General features: G+C 37.2%; 1 protein-coding gene across 3 annotated transcripts in view; it reads right to left on the bottom strand.

Annotated features, from left to right (window-relative positions):
- Positions 1–11,860: 11,860 nt before the first annotated feature.
- The window catches only part of htr4 (5-hydroxytryptamine receptor 4), a 115,424-nt gene continuing 107,560 nt past the window's right edge, over positions 11,861–19,724 (bottom strand). For all 3 annotated transcript variants that reach the window (XM_064328052.1, XM_064328051.1, XM_064328053.1), the window contains one exon: positions 11,861–18,784. Coding sequence is in view for 2 of the 3 variants with exons in the window: in XM_064328051.1 (XP_064184121.1) it covers positions 18,697–18,784 (88 nt within the window). In the remaining variant the exon portion in view is untranslated. The remainder of the gene's footprint in view (positions 18,785–19,724) is intronic.

Below are 19,724 nucleotides of genomic sequence, written 5' to 3'. Positions count from 1 at the left end.
AAATAATAGAAAAAAATTGAATGATAAATGAAAACAATGAATGACTACGCATGCACACACACGCACAAACACGCTCACATGTCAGTTTGGGGTCATGGCAGAGATTCAGTATATAAAATAATTCATCAACTTAATAGCTTTCCCTCTTAATTAGTCTTACATATACAAATACAGACAGCTTTTTGAAAGTCAACATTAAGGGTACGGTCTTATGAAATCTACATTTATGTATTAAAAAATTGGCTAAATATATTGTTCATTAATTTATTTTTCTTTTTCTTTTTCTGTGCTTCATTTTCAGCAACTGAGATCCTAATATATGATGTGAAATTGTTCCATTGTTAAGAACCACAAAAAGTAAAGGCAACTTCTCTAGCCTTCCCTTGTGGCTTATGTTGGGTAGATATAGAAGACTATCAATAGTGGGCTGACATCCATTTAAACATTACTTGAAAAAAAAAAAAAAATTCCACCCAACAACATGGGGCTGCATTTAAACATTACTTTGTTGAATCTTACTGCTTGCTTACAAATGAAATAAAATAATTTATGTAATACAACTTAGTCTCCACAAGATGGCACTACAATGCTAGAGACCAGGGCACTTGTTTCTAAAATACCGTAAGAGCATTAATTTTACTTGGCAAACATACTGCAGCTCTATGTAAATCAAAGCGAAAAGAATGGACAAATGAAAAAAAAAAAATGTCGTAAACTTATATACACGTGTAAAATTTTAATGCTACTGTGAAGTTAATAAACATTGAGGCAGTGGTTCCTCTGAAAAAAGGGAACATTTAAATGGGTTGTCCGGGTATGTAAAAATATTAAAATATTAAGACACAACTATTACCCCACATCACATGTACACATATGTGCAGTTGTGCAAATGTGAATGCACACACAAACATGTGTGCACTTTATACAAACAGCAATTGATTACATGTGTTTTTAGCACCTCACATTAAAGAGTGCCCTCGGTCAATAAGTCATATATGGCTTTTGAATGAAAGAGGTGTGAGGCCCAAATTGTTCTGTTTTTCTGTACCTCATGGTTTGCTCAGGTAAAGGGTCTGAGAACAGTGATTGGCTGTAGGCAGCGGGGTGGAGTTTTTGTGATGACTTCATAACAAAGGGTAATGGCCCTTTTCATCAAATCACCTTTGCTTATCATGCCTGCAAAATAAGCGGATGAGTTCCTCTCCTTACAGACTATTTTCCTTTTGTAGAGCCAACCAGTTAATCACACTACAACACTGACAGAATGCTGTTGGAACAAGGAGTTTTATTGATGTGAATTTTGTAATTCAGTCAGTTTAATACACAAACAAAGAGCCAGACTTCTAGCATTGTGATACTCCCATACATAGCCATGAATATATTTCATTAACTTAATTTTGGCTTAATTTTAACTTAATAGTCAAGCAGAGATTTATTAAATTGCCCTGTTCGACACACATGCAGTGATTTTCAGCACAGGCATTTTTCCTGGTGTTGTTCAATGGCTACTGTCTCAACAGCTGTCTACAACAACGACAGCGTTATATCAAATCTATTTGATCCAAATGTGATTAGGAAAAGCTTTTAGGTTCACAAATTTGTCCCTGTACTAAAATGCCCTATAATTATGCATTATAAACATTTTGTGTTCAAATGACTAATGATTCTAGCAGCAGTTCTAGGAAAAGCAGAGAAGTCTGGCTGTACTCATATTTTAATAAGCTGCTGCTGTGACATCAGGTGCATTTGAAATGAAAGCCACAGTTTAACAGGGTTTCACTGGCAGTAGATGGACAGCTCTCTTGATGTATTGCATTTTGATCTTCAGAAAACATTCCTGCTACCCAGTCTTTTCACCCACACATCTGCAAGCCGCATCCACTATTCAATTTAGATACATAAAAGGCAATTAAAAAGTGTTCACGCTGTTTTGTTTTCTGACTGAAACATTCCGGTTATTCTACACAAGAAACATAAAGTGGCAAAATAGACATACACTTTGTCATTCACTGCTCAACACCAGTAGTGCTATATAGATTCATGGTATCCAAGCTAAATTTTTTAATTTAAAATTTTTATATGTTCTTACATTTAACTCAAATTCATGAAAGCTGAATGTCAGTTATCTGTATAATATATACTAGTATATACTGTATATAAGTATACTTACATATATAGTATATAAGTATATGAAGTATATACTCTACTTTTCATTATGCTGGCTGCCACCTGACTCTTCACTGTGAACCATGGCATGCTTTGGGGAAACTCAACCATACATAATTACATTAGGCTTTAGCAACCTCTATCAGAACTACACAACTTTTCATAGCATCCATTTACAGCTGGATATTACTAGCATGGGTAACCTTGCCAAGGTACAACGCAGTGCTTATTTGAAACTACAACCTTCAGTTGGGTAAGAAACTTTAGGTACAACCAGTACCTGAAAGGTGCTGACACTTCATACAGAAATACAGAAATCTCAGACTGGCAAATGACCATCAGCCTTGGTCACATTTAACTCCTGTGACTCGATTGACAAGGCAACACAAAATTTCATGTTGCATGAAAAAGCAGTTCTAGGCTCTGTTGGAAAAGAGTGCAACAATGCGCATTCAGCCATAAAAGTTATCGTAAATCTTGAAGATGTAAAGCAAAGCTATTTTCCAGCGAAACTAATTGGCCTCTTTCTGAGATTCCATATATTTGATGCATTTGTACTCAGAGTGGTTGACCTGTCATAATGATTTATGACATAATGATTTGTGCTGACTGAAATGTCCAGCTGTCACATCAAAGTTTTATTTATTTATTAATTTTTGCACAAAATTTGGGATTTTGTGTGGGAAAAGCTCAATCATATGTGACATCAAAATCATACTACGACATTGGGATAACAAAAGTGTAATCATGATATGACTACTGGTTCACACATAGACCCTACACTTTGCATGTATATAACATATGACATGACATGACATGGCATGACATAACATAAAATAAAATAACATAGCATACAGTACTAGATAGTATCAGGTACTGTATCAAGCCTGGTCCTGAAAACACCCAGAGTTTCTGCCTTCTAGAGGGACCCAGCTTCCTTCCTCCTACCTACACAGGGTTTGTGTGAGAGGGAAACGTGAAAGTGGAAATTTGGACATGTGGTTTTGCCCAAAGCAAACATTTCTCCTGGATACTCAAAAAAATATGAAGGATGATGGAAGTCTAGGATCTAGATATGCCATCATTGCTTCACAAAACAATGCATTCCAAATGGCCATTTATGTATTTTGCTAGAAGTTTTGGCCCTTGAAAATGTAAATGAAAAGGTGTGTAACATTAGAGTCAAAGCTGTGTTTTGATTTTAGCTCAAGCTCTCATCGCATTCATTCTTCTGCTCTGATGTATGGCAAACCATCCACAGTTTGGAACCAGCCACAGTTTCATCAGGCTGGTATTTAATATATCAGTGTTTTCTTGCCCAATCTACAAAGTCTGACAGTTACGGCTTTGTCTTCTTATAACCTCTCCAAACTTGTCAACTGTTCTTGAAAAGAAACAGAACAGTTGGCAATGGCTAGTCATATTACAGCTGCAGTGCTTACACAAATTGACCTTTCAAACAGACATTACAACATAGATGGCTATTACATTGTCTTGCTGGGCGATTCAAATGGATAATGATAATGCCTTCCACATCATGGCATTATTGATCTCCAGAAAGAATCCAGTACTCTTCATTAGTATAGATTTATTCATGGCTGTGCACCAGTCATCCACCTCACTGAAGTCACTAACCCCAATCCATCCTAAAAACTGGAATTTGGGGCCAGGTCAGCTGCTTTGCCATGTGACAAATGTTGTTGCAGTGTTTTATATAACTGTTGATAACTTCAATGAGGCAGATATTAAGACAAACCTTTTAGTTTTGTGAAGTCTTTGATGAAGTCATTTTCTCTCCATGTCCAAAGGTGACAGAATGTGAAAGATAATAAGAGATGAGGGTGTATGAGGAGCAGGAGGGTGAGCACAGGCATCAGTTTTGACCCTCATTGACTTTTCATGAGTAAACTGGGGTGACTATAACAGCACCAGTCCACAGGCCACTCTTTCTAGCCTTCATCTGGGAAATATCGGTCCCTAGGAAGACTGCAGGTCTATTTATAAAGAAAGATCATACAGGGAGAAAGATAGATTTATGAAGGTGATTTAATCATGGAATCAGATAAATGTCAGTTCCCAAAAACATTCCCTAAAGAATTAAAGAAAAATATTTTATGCTAGAGTGAAGTAATATTTTCCAGTTGCTTTGCTGCAAAAACAGTCTATGTCCTTGGACCAAGTTTTAACAAATAAAATGCAAACTGTGAAGCATAACCACAAAGTCTAGCCTGCTGATCTTTCGGTTAGTTTCACTTACAGAAAATGGCCTCCAAAATAACTGCAAAGAATAAAATAAAAAAATTAGTGCCAAACAGAAGCGGGGGATTATAGATATAAAATGTGTAAACTTCACTTATATGTTAAGGACACATCCAAAGGAACATGTGTTTGGATATTTCTTCAAACTATGTCATGAGTACAGCAAAATTCTAAACACTGAACTGAACAACAAACTAAAAGCAAAAAATAAATAAATAAAGAAACAAAAAATTTCTGAAAATAAAATTGAGGGCAGAAACGGTCGGGCAGAGCACACGGGAGCGTGAGGTGGGAGGGAGAGGACAGCGACACAGAGCCGTGTTTGCGGCTCCATCTCGCCCGCCGAGGCACAGTAATGGCTTTGTGACTGTCTCCAGCGGATGCACCTGGTTCTCATTCATGTTTCAGCCCTCCGTCACTACGCCAACAGTGTGGGTGCACCAGTACGGCACCCCCATTACCTCTAATCCTGCCCCTGCAGTGACTTGGATCCATCGTGGAACTCAATACGTCAAAGCAAAACAGAAAGGTATGATTCTGTTTTGATACGTAAGCGATGCTGTCAGGGAATCGGCACCAAGAGAGAAATGCTGGGATTATATAGCTGAAATTGCCATGGCTGGCTCTGCTCTCCCCCCCCCCCCCCAATCCCCAATACACTCACCAGAGCGCTGTTTCCCTTTGCCAGATGGCCTCACACCTGGACATCACTATTGTAACGTTATTACTCACATGTAGGGTAATGTCAGGCGCGGGGCAGCTTAGGGTGGCACTGTGTGCATTTGTAAAGGTTAGTTGCATTATTATGTGCTATAAAAATGTACCCAGAAGAATTATCAAATAACCAAATGAATAAGAAAATATCAGAAAATGCTGTGGGAGGATATACTAAAATGGCAACAATGGGTTAGATGAAAAGGGTTAGCAAAATAAAACGGGCAATGCTTGGCTGAGGAAAGGTTGAAACAGTTTACACTTTTTAGTATTATTACTACTACTGAAAGGTTGTGCTTAAATGCTTTTTCAGGCAGTTTCAAAGATGCAGCGCAGCTCTTAAAACTTCTGAGGACTTCCAAATTTTAATTATAATTTTCGAGTGCATGTTGTTTTCACCCTTCTAGCCAAATCTGGCCTCCTGTTTATGGGCATTATTAAAAATTGCACACAGCATGCATTCATCCAAAGTACACTTCACATTTTTGCTTTTAAATAATTTTGTGCTTTAACATTTTAATCACAGAAAGAGGGTGGGAGGGGGAGGGGGTTATGTCTGACCTCCACAGGCAGAAAAACGTAAGCGCTTTTACCCAGCACTACAATCAGAGCAAAATTTGTTCTTTCAGCCCCTTAACATTATTACTTAGGTGGATTCAAAGGAAAGCCTGATGACTGTGATGAACCAAAAAAAAAAAAGAAAAAGAAAAAAAAAAACCCTACAGCTCTGACAATCAGGGAAATCGTCAATGTCTCCCAAGGTAAAATGCAGGTCAAGATCCAAAAAAATTATGGCCCATCAATCTCCGAAAATGTGAAATCCTGACAACTGCAGACACTTGCACCAATCAGGAGAAACGCCTGTCTTACCTCGTTCTCCCTAGTGTCAGGGAGGCAGGCTCACGTGGCTTCAGTCAGAATCATGAATATACAGTACGTCTTTAAGGGCTAATCTATCCTGTGAAGGAAAGCAAAGGGCTCCAGGTCAAATTAAATGCACATAGAAGGAGCCAAGCAGGGAGGAAATGGTTTGCCGTCGTGCGGCTTGGCCAATCAGAGGGAGAACTGAAGATTGACAGTGGCTTTGCCCAATTTGATTACAGTAAATCAATGAGCACAGATGCTTTTGTTATTAGAAACAGGCTTGCAAATCCTGTGGCTAATCATCTTTTTAATTGCTGGCGATATATTGTTTGCAAAATGTACATTGATAATTTATTCACCAATTATCCTACAATAGAATTTTGGATAATTAGTTGGGCAGTCTTTTGACTTAAAGATGAAGCTACATTCATCTTCTGTGTTTGTTGTGAGAAAACATTCTGTACAAAATGACATAAAGGGTGTAAAAATGACATTTTAGCCCTGCATTCCCCCGGAGTTAACTCTATGTGAAAAGAATGAGAAATATATGTTTTTTTTTGCGAAACTAAAGCTTACGTCTGTATTTCCTTTCTAAGAAAATGAAGGAATCAATTTGAACAAGATGCCCAACACAAACATGTATTAATACTTAGCCATAAACAAATATAGACATGATGCAAACTTAAACCACCCAACCCAAAGCTATGAATCATAATTTATGTAAATAATAGATTCAATGGATGTAGGAAATGACCTTCTATTAAACCGGTTCATTTCAAGTAAGTTGATTCAAGTTGACTGATATAACACAAAATGGTATTGAGAAATTAATTATGCAGCTTTTCATGAAGAGTGTTCATTGGGTGAGTAAGCATAATGAAGTGCCACAAAGCAGGAAAGTAGTATTGTGAAAGGATTGCGTGCTGAATATTCAAAGCAACATTTCATGAAAGTTATAGCCAAAAGTGTTATTCATGAGAAAGTTTTCTAATTAGGTAGAGTAAAGTTTCAATTGCACTGATAACCAATCTGAGTTCCCAAACCCTTAACGAAAACAATAACACCACACCAATAACACCAAAATCAGTGATGAAGAAGAATAGCGAAGGAGGTAGAATTCAAATTGTGATTACAGTTTTTTTTAAAGAAACTGAAAAAGTCACAAATATCCCACTGCAGTTTTATATTTCTGCATATGGGGGGGACACTTTCTGCATTACATAGGTATTTTTCTGCAATATTGCAATATTTAAATCACATTTTATGCTTTGACTGTGTGACTTCATCATCAAAATGTGTTTACTCTGCTTTCATTATGCATAGCTGTGATTTATTGCTAATTGCTAATTACTAATTGGCCCTGCCAATGACATTTATAAAACATTTCTGTCCTAAATGTTCGCCTCTAATAATGAGTGATAAACAAGAGTATAATCCCACACGAAACTGCACTTCGTCATTCAGGTGAAAACATTCAACTTTACAGCACCATGGAGATGCAGATGAGTAAGAAGAGATCATGTGAGCCAATGAGAACAATAGAAAGGGAATGAGCCAGACCGGAAAATGAGAGATTGAGATGTGCAATCTGTCAATCAATGAAGTGGAGACTAATGGTGAGCCCAAACGGTCCACTGAGTTTAATGATCACTTTGGTTTCCAGTCATGCCCGATTAGTACTGGCTGTGACTTACTACATATTCACAGCAAAGTCCTCATGGTTTGACAAGGTTCTTGCGCAATGAAATCTGTTTTTGTTAGTCACAAGCTTCAATGAGTACACAGTATATTGTACATCATGTTCTATATGAGCAAAAATGTCTTCCTGCAGGATTTTACCGGTTTTGTCCTTTTGAGCATTCAGTACTGGACTGCTCAACTGCTAAAAGCACAGAGTGACATGACTAGACTAGTTGGGCTATTGTACGCAAGCATTGACGTAGCGGCTGCACTCTATGTTCACATTTGTTCACTGTTGTTTCTTGTTACACTCTTTGAACAACTAATTCCTTAAAATAATTTTTTTTTGTATTAAAAATCATTGTAAAAAGTGATTCTAACGTTAATCTTGTTATTGGCTACTGTATTAATTATTATTTTAAACTATTTTTGAACTTTATTTCCAATTAGGTTTAGTCCTCTGGGTTAGTTTTCATTTTGAGATCCATGCATATTTAGTTATATTATATATAATATTTTGTTTATATAAACTAATTTATATTTATACATCATTATTTAATTTTAGTTTCAGGGGAAGAATGTATGTTTCAATTAAAGTTCTGTAAGAACCTTTGAGAAAGAGAGTGAAAAACTAAACTGCAAGTGGACTCATCAGACTCTGAAAAACTCAGTTCTACGGTATATATGCAGGACTTTAATTTACTCAAATGAATAGATTTCAAAAATCAAAAGGCTGTAATTCAATGCTGCACTCTGTCTTTCTTGCCTGATATCAGGCTTCAGTGCGTAGGCTCCTGTCATGATAGAAATGTTTGATTGCTGGTTTGTTAAAGCCAAAGAGTTCTGCTAGAATGACTGTAATGCACAAGGTAGTATATCACTAACTATCGGCTGTAGCAACATAAAAACTTGATGGGTGAGCGATTTGCTCTATCATTTTTAAAATATAAATTACATGACATAAAAACTAAAACCATCAGGAAATTATCTCTCTTTTTTAACATTATTTTACTTGTTTTATATTAAAAGATTCCCTTCTCAGTTTAGTTGTAGTTTCTTGGAATAATGGGTGTGTGCCCATCATTTTTATTCCAATTCAAGATTTAATCTCCAAAAATTTCAAAACAGATTTTTGCTTTACATTGCCAAAAATGTTCAATTGGCTGTCCAAGGCCACTCTTTATTGTAACACTAACTTGTTAAGTCTGATACACAATAAAATTCTGACAATTCAAACATATAACACACAGAAGCAATTATCTCACTCATGTGAACCTGAAAACACTGCTTGGCCCACATTTTGAATTTAGCACAGAATTTCAAAATTGGACATATCCAAGTCCTTGACATTTAACAAGCCCTTGTGGCTTCCACAGCTTACATTTTTTTTTGCGCATTTTTTGTATTCACTGTAAACTAACTGGAGTGGATTACTTCCTGATGCTCACAGCTAACCACTATGGTCTTAACAGTAAGTCAGAACCTGTTGGCTTAATCAATAGGCTAGATTGTTTTTGGATGTGGGTCTATTTGGGTGGAGTGGAAGGAGAGTTCAGACACCAGAAAGAGTTTATAAACCATGACTCTTCCTTGGCCGTTAATGAGATGGCAACCATAATTAGGTATTGGGGTGATATGCACATGCATGCATATATATACTTTTTTTTATTTTTTTTTTTAAATTTGGACCCAATGTGGGTCTGAGAATCTCTAATTCTCACCATAATGTGGGATCATCTGCAACCACAGCCACATTCATGCTGTGAACCCCATTGCCGATTTGGGAAAGAATACACATCCATGGTACCCACGGTTCTACTCCAAAACCCGTGGTGTCACCAGCTGCTTCTTTTCACACCACAAACTACAGCTAAGCCTGCACAGAGCAGAACTGAAGGAAGACCTGTCATATGCAGTCCACAAGCACCTGATCAACCAGCGGGGGTTGATAGGGAGCGTTGAATTTGTATCACTAATTGACCGAACCCTCCAATACCCTGGGAAATCCAATCGTCATTTGCTCGTCCCCCCATGGAGCTACTGGCCACAGTCAGCACGAGCATGGTCTGGATTTGATGCACATACATATTTAGAAGAAGATTTATATTTCTTTCTTTTCTGTGACAATAAAAAGTTGATACTGATATTATCTTTGACACGGTGGTAAGATGGGAACACTTATACACAGTTAAATATGGTATAGCAAGGATATCTTCGCAAGTGTATCTTACTGAAACAAGATGAGGTACACTGTTTAATTGTAAATCTATTTGAATGTGTAGTACAACATTATGGCAACAAAACAAAAACAAAAACAAAACATTATGGCAACAAACCAAGCTCCATAAATTACTTCACACTGCTGCCCAGTGTTTGTTAAATTCAATTAATTCTTTTTAATTCAGTCTGACTAATGTTAAGGGCAGGACTATAAATACATTTTAAAAAACAGTCCTGCAGAAATAAATGTGGGTTGTGTTTTTACTGATAATACTACGCCCCCTCCTATCAAATAAATGCTCTTATCAAGCAGCTCAAGACAAAAAATAAAACCACAGACAAGTATTTTTTTATTTTATTTTACATCTTCATCCTTTAATAATCATCATTTATTAGAGCTGTCACATAGCAACAGAAAAAAGTAATACACATAGCTCCCTTAAAGAGAAGCCTTACATGAAAATACCCATCTTATTCAATCAAAATAAATACTGAGGAGTTACAAAAATTTCTTATACAAGTTCTTGGGAGATTTACATGGCATTCATGCTGTGACGTCCTGCCCCAGGGCGCTGGGGTGCCACACAGTGATGATAGTTGGTGGAGAATCTGAGGTGAGAAGGTCAGGGCAAAGTCAAAGGTCATTTCAGGGACTGCAACATACCACGGCATCAAAGCTTTAAATTCACCAAGTGCATGACTTGAAACGACAAATTCCAGGCAACGCTTACACCAACACCAAATAGGTTCCACATCATTAGTGGCAATACATTACTGTGCAGAAATTCATAAATTACCCACATTTATTTATTCACTTTAATACGACCTGTGCGCATCCGAAGGCCTACTGTATGTCAGATTGCTTAACATCTGCATCCATGTGATCCCTGGTGTACCACATGGCTACAGTTCATCGATACCGATGAGTTACACAACACAAATGCACCTTATTTCTGAGACTTCCCTGTGTTGTTTGGTGTCATTTACAAAACAGTTGTCCAGGGTTTGTTTGGTGACAACGTACATTCTGCTTATTCTACTTCTGTTTTCTCGGTGGAGCTAAAAGTAATTATCTGCATGTCCTCTCTCTGAAAGGCCAGCCTGGGCACAGCATCAGCTTTGCGGCTAGTTTTCACCAAGAGGCCCAGCAGCAAGCAAGAACCATGCATGGAGCCAGCAAAACACACAGCAGGACCGGGGTGCCAGGTGTTTCCATTACATAGAAAACAAACTGGCAATGTAAAGCAGGGTAGCGTAATGGAACTACTGATGGACAGATGCTTATGAACTAATGTTACAATTCTTGTAAAGGAGATAACTAGTACAAACATTAGTTGAAATTAGAAAAAGCAGATCTCGCTCAGGTATTTCCTTTTGTTTATCTCATCTGGCCTCTGTGCTGTCTTCCCCACACATTCCTGTTTATCTTAAGGCTGGGATTCCGGGCACCATGGAAACCATAAGAGGGACATTCACACACCAACACAAAGTATCTTCTTCATATACTGTAAACTGTCTTAATTGAATGTGAAAACTGGAATATCACATCATGGAGAAGCTGCGTTTAGATATTTGGGGGCATTTCTCCATGGTGATCATCAGTAAATAAACAAATTACACCCATTTGTGAAGTGAAAAAAAAAACATGAATAAAAATCTTATTTGGCGGCTTTGCGAGACTCTGTATTACATTGTATGGTATATACTGCGTTATATATATATATATCAACCTGTTGTTATATTATAGTGCAGCTGGTATGAATGTTATGAAGTGACTTGCTGAATCCACTGAACTGAATTGAACATAGGACCCTCATTATACTTTTGTATAAATATATATATATCACTATGTACAGAAATTCCCAACACTATGTCCTGGATTCAATCAACGTTTGTCCTACTTTGTTTCACAATTAAATGAAAGAGTTTGTTTCCCCTACCTCCTACCTCTCAGTCACAATTTCAAATTTTCATGAAAATATCAGCATTTACATATAATTTGGAGTCAAGGTTCAGACCAAATGCTTACAGAATTCAGGCCTATATATCTTAAATAGTGTAATTTGAATTTCATCAGGTTGAACTTAGTTTTCCCCAAGAATAAAAGAAGAAGAGATTATTCAGGAATTTAAGTGCTACACACAAACACAATGACATGTTGCACTGGAGTACACAAGCAGTACTGAGGCAAGCACAACAAACAAACAAAAAAATAATAATAATAAATTGAGAAAAAAAAGTTTTGCATTTTTATGGCATTAGCAGGTAAATGTGGAAGTTATTTTAAGGTCTACACATAACTTTTCTTGTATGTACTTTGTCTTTCTTTGGCATAAGTAGCTACATACCACTCGCAGACCACTACTGACTACAAGGACATAACCCTGCATTACTGCACTTCCTGGCAACAATAGCTAATTGTGTTGAACTTAGCTAAGCATGTTGCTAACAAGATGGAACCAACCACAAGGTCATCTCGATCTCTTAAATATATTGCAGTGAACTCGTGACACGTCCTTGTTGTGATTCAGTTAAAGCGTCACTAGCATCGCACTTGTTTGATAATAACTTTCACGTCTTTAAAGGACGTTTGTCAGCAGTTTCGCTGACCTCAGTTGCCTCTCTTTAGACCAACATCTGGTGAAACAAACTCAAATATAAACATACACCCATAGTCAAGTGATTATGAATGTGTTAAAAATTATTAGAAAGTGCTGCTACTCTCTATTTTGACTAAAGAAAGTGAAATTGTGACGTTAAACTGATTTTATTAGCACATGCTACATTGCTTCATGCCTTGGGTTCCCAGACACAGTTCTGGGGTCCCACTCTCGATTCTTCTTTTTGCAGCCAGTCTCTTGATAAATTAAAGGGATATTGTACTGTCTGTGGTTTATTTCAGTTTCTGTGTATGTTTTGACCCAGTCTGTTTTGGGGAAGATTGTTTTAGATATTTAAAAAAGTTTCTGTAAACCTGCCAGATTTACAATAGGAAGTATAGGGCATTTGGTGGTTTGAGGTCTAAAGGAAGAAAATACACTTCAAGTAACTAGTACATCAATGATGTTTCCAGTCAGTCATCTATCACTTTGAAATGTAATCAATGAACACATTAACAGCTTTCTGAAGAAATCATTTGTCATGCCGCACGTTATATGAAACTTTGACTTGACTTGCTAGAAATCCTGGAATTAATATGGGAAGGAATTTGGGACTTTTCATGTCATGCATAGCTATTTTTGACATGATATCAACGAAAGAGGATAAACAAGCCCACGACAGAGATTAAAAGAACAATTAAATTTCACAATTCAGGGGCTGAGAAAAAACTAGAATAAACAGTGGGACCCAAGAGTTTGAGAATCCTTGCTTTATGCAAATGAAATACACCTTTTTCATTGCGAGTTGAAATATTATTTTATGTGAAACGGTTACCATTTGCAAAACAGGCTTAGGGCTAAACAGCTAGCCAGCTTTGTATGCAAAAAATGTTTTTGGAAGCAAATGTAAAAACAAAGAAAAAAAAAGAAATAAATGTAAGCAAGTTTTATACTCAAGTTGGCTGCTTTGCTCCAGGGCAATATTAAGCTTGAGTGGCTTTACCTCCACCGCACTCCTTTGTTTTACTTGTTAGTGCCATTGGACACAGCATGCTAAAACAGTGCAGAATACCCAGTTTAACATATAAATGCATGGACCAGAATGAAGGCCTAATGACAGTCCATTCATACTTTAATAGCTGCATGCAGCATTTAGTGAAATATATTTTTGATTTCATGTATACATATATGCACGATAAGAATAGTGCTATGTTCATTATTGTCATTATTGAGTTTTGAGTCAAAATGTGATTTAAATTAACTTCAATGTATGCATTGGACATTACATTTAGGCTAACTATTCACGCTCATTGGAAAAAGAAATGCATACAACCAAAAATTATTTTACTTGTATCACATGAAGCCTGAGTCAGGAACATCAGTACTTTTCAAAACTGAGGTTGCATTGCACCATTTGTGCTCTTGGATTCTGGGTATTATAGTGAAGCCTTTCACAAAGCGTGTGATTTCTCCCTCACAAACTATTAGCCTACCATCCTAAAAATCTTTTGCTTCAAGGCCTTCACTGTTTTAGTTTCTTCATCAAGGGGATAATAAGACACTTAAAGACTGTTGCAGTTGAGAATTAAAGACAACCTGTAGCAAATTAACAGGTTTTTCACATGAACCAAAAATAAAAATAAAATAAAAAATATTTGTTGCAATTGGGCTCAAAACATAAATAGAGAATGAATAGCAGATGAACATAGTAAACCACAACAAGTGGCAAAAGGTTGATTGTAATGGCAAGAGGTTTATAATCATTTTGAATAATCTTGTATTGAACATCTATAAATAATGTTATTGCTGAAGTGGTTGCAATATCACACTAGCTCAAATTTTCATGTGGAACAAACCTAATCACAACATTTTAGAAATAACATGGGGTATGTTCTTACAATATAGGTTTTCATTCCAGCTTATTGCCCATATTCATAGGTGGCGAAATGTGCAAAGATGTGGGTCCATTACAACACCTGGTTGAATCGGAAACCATAATTAAATAGAAGAACAGAAAAATGCATAGGAATATCTGATTGACTGTGATCACATACCTATATAACAAAACTGATATAAATTAGAAATAAAAATGTTGAAATAGATATTGTTGTGTTCTTTATTTTAAGAAAATAGTTTTGCAACATGATATTTCCAAATCTTTATGAAATTAGGTTGCCGTGGCGGCTGAAATCAATGCTGTTATGCTGGATGAGTCTGACGGTCTTTCTACTGTTAAAAGAGGCTGATAAAGGGGAATTTACACATACTTATGTTCAAGATTAATATTAATACAAGTCTCTAAATATATGTATACTTCTTTCCAGATGTTCAATAATAATACTAAAAGAGTAAAAGGAGGAGGACCAGACAAAAAAGTAAAGGAGGGTAATAACTTTTAAATTAATTCAAGGAAAAACGTACAATATTTGTTGACGCTGTATTTGTCATCCTTCATTTTTTTACTTTAAAATCCCTGGCTATCACCATAAAACAAAGTAACAAAGCAAAGATTTAATTCAATGCTTGCAATTTAGTTGCACCCGATCTCTCTCCTTACTTCTAAAAATACAAACATTTGAATATACTCTAACCATCTGAGTAAAAAAACAAGAACATTTAAATGAGGTATATTTGACTGTTCACAAGGGAACATTATAAACTGAAGTGGAAAATGGAATTTATCATTAAAATCAGTTTCTCTCAAAAAGTACCATCACTTGTCAATGTGCTTAATAATACTACAACAAAAGTGGCTCTTATGCAGCATTCATAAACCTTAATAAGTATAATCCTCTTAGATCACAAATGTTTTAACCAGTTTATGACCCAGAAACCTATAATGTATTGTTTCACAATTTATGTTGGAATTCTGACTAATATTATGATCTTTACTTAAAATTTACTTTTTAATATTTTAATTAAAAAAATAAATAAGTGGGACTGAGCATATCCAATTGCCACCCTAGTTTGGAATGGCCAATTTGTCTGCAACTGTAGCCATGTTCATGTGCAAACTGCCAATTGGGGAGAGGGTAGACATGAACGGTTCTCTTCCGAAAGTCAGAGTCACCAGCTGCTTCTTTTTACACCACAGACTACAGCTAAGGTTGCATAGAGTGGAGTCAGAGGAAGATGAACACAGACCTCTAAATGACAGAATCCTCTCATATCGGGAACGAGGAAATTGAAAATTGCACGTTACCCTATGGAGCGACAGGCCACAATTGGCACTGGCACAGTCCGGATTTGAACAGAGACTGTTTGCCTCCTTAATGCACCTCAGAGCGGTGCCTAAACTAAATGAGCAACCTAGCAGTCCCCATTTACTTAGCATTTATAAAGGCATTATGAAGGCTTCATAAGACTGTATCATGTGGCATGTTACATGTTTTTATTTTCAGAGATTAACCATTTAGCAGAAGCATACAATGCTTCTGTAAAACTCTCATTGAACATTTGGTCTCAGGAAATATTGACAATGGCTGCAAAAAAAGTACAGCAATAGTACCTTATGCACACAGGAGATGAAAACATGCACCAAAACCCAAAAGGGATAACTATTCAAACAAACTGATTTTAATGATGTCACTTGAATTTGGGACAGCATTCTCATAGCACTACTGCCTTCTGGACTGTGATATGACGGTGTAGGAGTCTGAGAGTTGATCTGAGGTGCTTTGGCCTTTTTTTTTGTTACCACAGCACATCGCCTTATAGGTCAAGGTTACATTCTAACTCATGCCATTCCTTCAGTGTCATGCTATGGCAAGTCAGCAACACAAAGCTGTGATGAAACAATGATTATCCGCCATTGCTATTCAGCATACAAATTGCTGACATAAATATACAAATGTTGCTGACTGAAAATGGACATTAGACTTTTATACCAAGCAGAGCTGAAAAAAGGAAGAATTGTGCATAGACAAAATGCTCCTGAAATCAAATGCTTCAAAGGAAAAGAAAGTGCATACGTGGTTGTCAACAGAGCATGATGGGGCCAAAGGGTTCATGTTAAATTAGAAGGACAAAGACTCATGCTCAGTGCAATGCTGCACTAAACTCCCTCAAGTTCTTCATGGAAAGGACAGAATTAACTGGTGTTGAGGGAGCAGAGCAATATTGTGAGCAATTTGTATAATAACTGCATGCTTCCATTTCATACTGAGCTGCACATTTTCTCAAGGATATGAAATGCCATCTGGAGAGGATGACTTCTGCTTCTTATGAATAAACATAGAAACTTAATTGCTCCAGGATTTCCAAGAGCCAATGAAATATACTGTACCGAGAATGTACCAAAACATTATACACTGACCGCTTGATAGATGCTTGGAGCGTTCAAGCAAATGCAAATGTTTGGTTTAATCTGTCTGAATCATACAGGGGAGTTCTGTGTTCCTGTTGCAATATATATCCAAAAATAGTGGTCCTGACATCTTGAAACCTATGAAGAAAAGAGCAGCCTTTCCCTGTGGGCGAGACACTCAATGTCATCTTGTAAAATGTCATGCAGTGTCCAAGGACAGCTTCGATGTGGGTGACTGGATCACTTCACAATCCCCAGAACATCTTTTGAGCGGGCTCAATTCATCAGACATTTTTTGGGCCTAATTATCCTGAATGCCAACAGGCAGTGTCATATTTTCTCGACAACCACCTGTGACATTTCCCTGTCTGTTATTGTTAAATAAGAAAAGGCATTCATTGGAGCATGAAGTTGTAAACTTTGGCTAGAATAAATATATTAAATATACTTCCAAATAAACTGTTTCTGTATTTTATCTCCAAATTCAAGAATCTCACACACCACACTGGGTGCAGGACATTGAGAAGGATGGTGAGAGTGGAGCGGAGAAGAAAAACAAGAAATGTAGAGTACAGTAAGGATGACTGGATAATGAGAAAGGCAGGAAGGAGAGGAATGTGGTGAGACGTGAAAGAGAAAGAGAATCATTAATGGGTGAGAAGCATAGTGTGATAAGTGACGGCTCTCGAATGGAGGGATAGAGTCAGTGGATATTGAAAGTTGAGGAGAGGTTTTTCAGGGGCATTGGTCATGTTAGGCACTTGCGAGTAAAACAGACAGGCAGGAGGGCAGTTTTTAGTTTAGAACATTGCACAAGGTGTGGCACACCAGAGAACACAGCCAGAGCTGCCCAGGTGCCAGACACAACCATGATCATAAGCTCTGTGGCCAAGTGTAAAATACAATTTAGTGTAAAAACATGTTAAACATCCTGTACAAAAAGTTAAATTTAACTGAAAACAACAACAACAACAACAACAACATATAATCATAAAGGAATTGGTAAGAAACCTGTCCAAAAACAGAACAAATGGAAGAAAGAATGTCTTTACAATGTCAGACATATTTGACAAGCACTGCGTTTTCATAGTAACCTGGTGGCGTTTCCGGTGCAATGCTCATTGTGATACAATTTCCTGGCAATAAGGAAATTATGCTATTATATAAAATAGTACTTCTTCACAGATATCTGGTAAACATTTCTTATGAAATGGGCATATTTGTTCCCATACAAATAAGTTACCCAAATTCAGCCATTTTCCAAAATTTAAGACATTGCAAAGTGAAAGTAAAAAAGTAGGACTGCATTGCCATTGTTTCAGTAGGAAAATAAATTAGAAAGAAGAAGAGGGAGAGGGAAGAAGAGGGAGCATTTGAGTACCACACAAAATTGAATGTCAATATTGTGACCTCTACCCTTTGTCACTGTGGCACGGTATCACCTTTGTTCATAGGGGCTTGTTCATTTTAATTTAGTGTAATTTTGATGAAATAGTGCATGACAGAAACTCCCAACTAACTAGGCCTCAGTAAATGTTTTCCATTATCCAGGAAAAAGGGTCTGAATAGATTTCCAGAGTTTCTGTCTGTTCTCTCCTTTACTTCCTTTTTTTGATCAAAATAAAATCACGCCACTGCCTGAAATATGTTATTTTGCTGATCTCAAAAAAACATATCACTGTATTAAATACCTTTGGCAAAGTAATGTTCCTTTGAATTGCAAGTCTGTACAGTTCTAACCTTGTGACCAAGGGCCAGACACAAAGAGGTTCTGGAATTCTCCATCCTTCAGTCACACAGGGGCTATCAGAATGGAATGGTACTTTCCAGCATGGTGGCCTTGGCCCAGGTCTGTCCCGCTTCAGCATGGAATTGTCTCTGCTGCCATCAGAAGCACGACTCCTGGGATTCTGTGTCGTTCTGCAGGGACAGCTTCTCCTGTTCAAGGTGATTTCCATTGTGCAGGACTGAGTACCTGGAATAACAGGAGAGCATGTTTCAGAATCACTTTTAGTCCCCCGCGAATGCACCCCAGAGAGCGCTGAGAGAGATGACGCCTTCTTTGTGTCATAGAAGGCTTATTCCACGAGGACATCAAGGTAAGACTTATACTTGAGATATTACACTGAAGCCGTGAACAAATGTGTAAGAATTGAACAACTAGCACAGATTTAATGAGGTATTTAAGCACAGCTCAGAATCTTACTCTGACTTTCCCTAGGTCAGGTATCACAGACAATTCAAACCAGTTTATGAAATGTTCAATTCAAATGTAAATTTTATTTTACAGTATCTGAGTTTTCTAAAAAAAACAATCCGTCTCCATTCCTAAAAAGCAATCAACATACTGTGAAACACAACATAACAAAAATATGATTTGGGACTGGCAACTTTAAGTGGTGTTACAAAATGCATTGCAAGTTAGAACCGTCAGGATTATTGGTATTTTCCTTACCGTTACCAGTTTTAGTAACTTAGTCCCATATGAAAAGCTATGAATGAGGAAACACACTTTTGCCAGCACTGAGCCTGGTAAACACATAGAACCATGTTGCTGGCTTACAAATAGTTTGGCTTGGCACAGTTGATGGGTAGCTTGATTCCAGGAAGCCATTGTTTTTGGCTTATTTATTCTGGGAGCAGAAATGTTTCAAGGGCTGTGGCCACAGCAAAGAGAAATACGATATCGATAGCCTGCCGTCATATTTCAAGGTTTGCGCCACAGTCCACAGAGCCCAGACTATGCTTATCGGTATTGCATTACAGAGGTATGTTCACGCTGTGATACGAGTGAGAGAAGAGACAGCAATGTTGCCATTATTTTCCTCCTCCCTGCACCCTGAAACAAAATCAGGCTATATCCTTAAAAAATATCAGTTTGCGAGATCTGTTTTTCCTCACTAAACATCTGTTCT

The sequence above is a fragment of the Anguilla rostrata genome, chromosome 3 (assembly GCF_018555375.3).
Source record: "Anguilla rostrata isolate EN2019 chromosome 3, ASM1855537v3, whole genome shotgun sequence".
Taxonomy (NCBI): Eukaryota; Metazoa; Chordata; class Actinopteri; order Anguilliformes; family Anguillidae; genus Anguilla; species Anguilla rostrata.
This window is presented reverse-complemented; position numbering and strand designations above follow the sequence as displayed.